Source organism: Eimeria tenella, genomic scaffold (genome assembly GCF_000499545.2).
Source record: "Eimeria tenella Houghton genomic scaffold, Eth_scaff175, whole genome shotgun sequence".
Classification (NCBI taxonomy): Eukaryota; Apicomplexa; class Conoidasida; order Eucoccidiorida; family Eimeriidae; genus Eimeria; species Eimeria tenella.
The window spans coordinates 8,493-10,169 of NW_013541578.1; the positions used below are offsets into that span (position 1 = coordinate 8,493).

The window sequence follows — 1,677 nt, forward strand, 5'->3', positions numbered from 1 at the left end:
GCCCCGGGGGCCCCCCCGGGGGGCCCCCAGGGGGCCCCCGAGGGGGCCCCCCAGGCCGGGGGGCCCCCGTAGAGCTCCGGGTGCGCCTGCATGCGGACAAAGAGGAAAGTGTAGCGCAGCCAGTCTGCTGCGTCTTGCAAAGAAGCAACAGTTCCAAGAGCCACTTCAGCATTAAGGGCATTTGGGAGCTGCTGCAGCAGCTGGGAGTCGACAGGAAGTGCAGCAGCAGCAAGTCGAACATATTTGGTAAGTTTGCTGTACTCTGTCAGCAGCACAGCTTCGCCCATGGAGTCGAACTGGGGCCTCCCGGCTCTGCCGAAGATTTGCGCCACGTCGAGGGGCCCCAAGTCTGCTGCTGCTGCTGCTGCTGCGCCTCCCGCTGCTGCTGCTGCTGCTGCGTGGACCTGCGTGCCGCGGATCACCACGCAGCGCGCGGGCAAGTTCACCCCCCAAGCCAGAGTTGAAGTGCAGCACAAAACTTTGAAAACTTTGGAAATAAAAAGTTGTTCAGAAAGTTTCCGATCTGTCTTCAACATTCCTGCATGATGGACTCCGAAGCCTTTTGCTGCTAGGGTTTTGAGTTCGCGGTAGCGGGAGCGCTGCAGCAGCTGCTGCAGCAGCTGCCGCTGCTGCGCCGTGGGGTTCGCTGCAGCAGCAGCAAACAGCTGCTGCTGCCCCGCAGCAGCAGCAAGAGCAGCAAACGCTTCTGCTGCTGCCACTGTTCCCTGCCGCGAATGCACAAACACCATGGCCTGGTGGCCCCGCTGCACTGCGGAAAGCACTGCAGCAAATGCTGCAGCATCAAACGCTTGCTGCTGCTGCTGCTTGCTGCGCCCCACATCTTTCAATCCGATGAAGGTTTGCTGCAGCGGCACTGGCCGAGTCTCCGGCCCAAAGTAAAACGCGTGCTCCGGGGACACCAACAAAAAACGAGCCACCTCCTCCCTGCGCAAACCCTAAACCCTAAACCCTAAACCCTAAACCCTAAACCCTAAACCTCAGGTCTCCGAACGTCCCTGGCCGCAAATCCCGATCGGCAAGCCCCAAACGCTCGCTGCAAAGCCGAGCCTCCCCAAGCCCCGAGCCCCAAGCCCTAAACCCTAAACCCTAAACCCTAAACCCTAAACCCTACCAGTTGGGGAGAGTGGCGGAAATGCCGACGAGGCGGACTCTTCTTTGAGTCCTTTCGGAGTGTCTCAACAGCCGAGCCACGAGGGCCTCAATGACAGGCCCTCGAGGTTCATTTAAAAGATGAACTTCATCAATGATGACGCACTTTATCGCGTCCAACAAGCTGCTGCTGCTGCTGCTGCTGCTGCTGCTGCTGCTGCTGTCGGGCTCGCCCCAGGCGCACATGTTGCGGGTCAGAATGTCCAGCTTTTCGGGAACTGCAACAAACAAATGAGTTTCTTCAATTTCTTTTTTCGACAAACAAACATCTCCAGAAGCTTCTGCAACAGCAACTCCAAGGGGCCCCAGAGCTGCCCGCAGCTTCCCCGTCACTTCTGCTGCTAAGGACTTCAGCGGCGCTATGTACACCGCCTTGAAGTGCTTCGCAGCAGGACACGCGAACTCGCTGCTGCTGCTGCTGCTGCTGCTGCTGTCGCCGTCGCCGCCGCCGCCGCCGCTGCTGCTGCTGCTGCTGCTGCTGCTGCTGGTGCGGGGCCTGGGGGGCTT

At 59.9% G+C, this 1,677-nt stretch overlaps 1 protein-coding gene across 1 annotated transcript in view; it reads right to left on the bottom strand.

Moving 5' to 3' along the window:
* The window catches only part of ETH_00029865 (activating signal cointegrator 1 complex subunit 3, putative), a gene marked incomplete at both ends in the record, with an annotated part of 13,384 nt that overhangs the window by 7,942 nt on the left and 3,765 nt on the right, over nt 1–1,677 (bottom strand). Inside the window, 2 exons of the mRNA XM_013373796.1 lie at nt 262–945; nt 1,133–1,666. Coding sequence (XP_013229250.1) covers nt 262–945; nt 1,133–1,666 — 1,218 coding nt within the window. The remainder of the gene's footprint in view (nt 1–261; nt 946–1,132; nt 1,667–1,677) is intronic.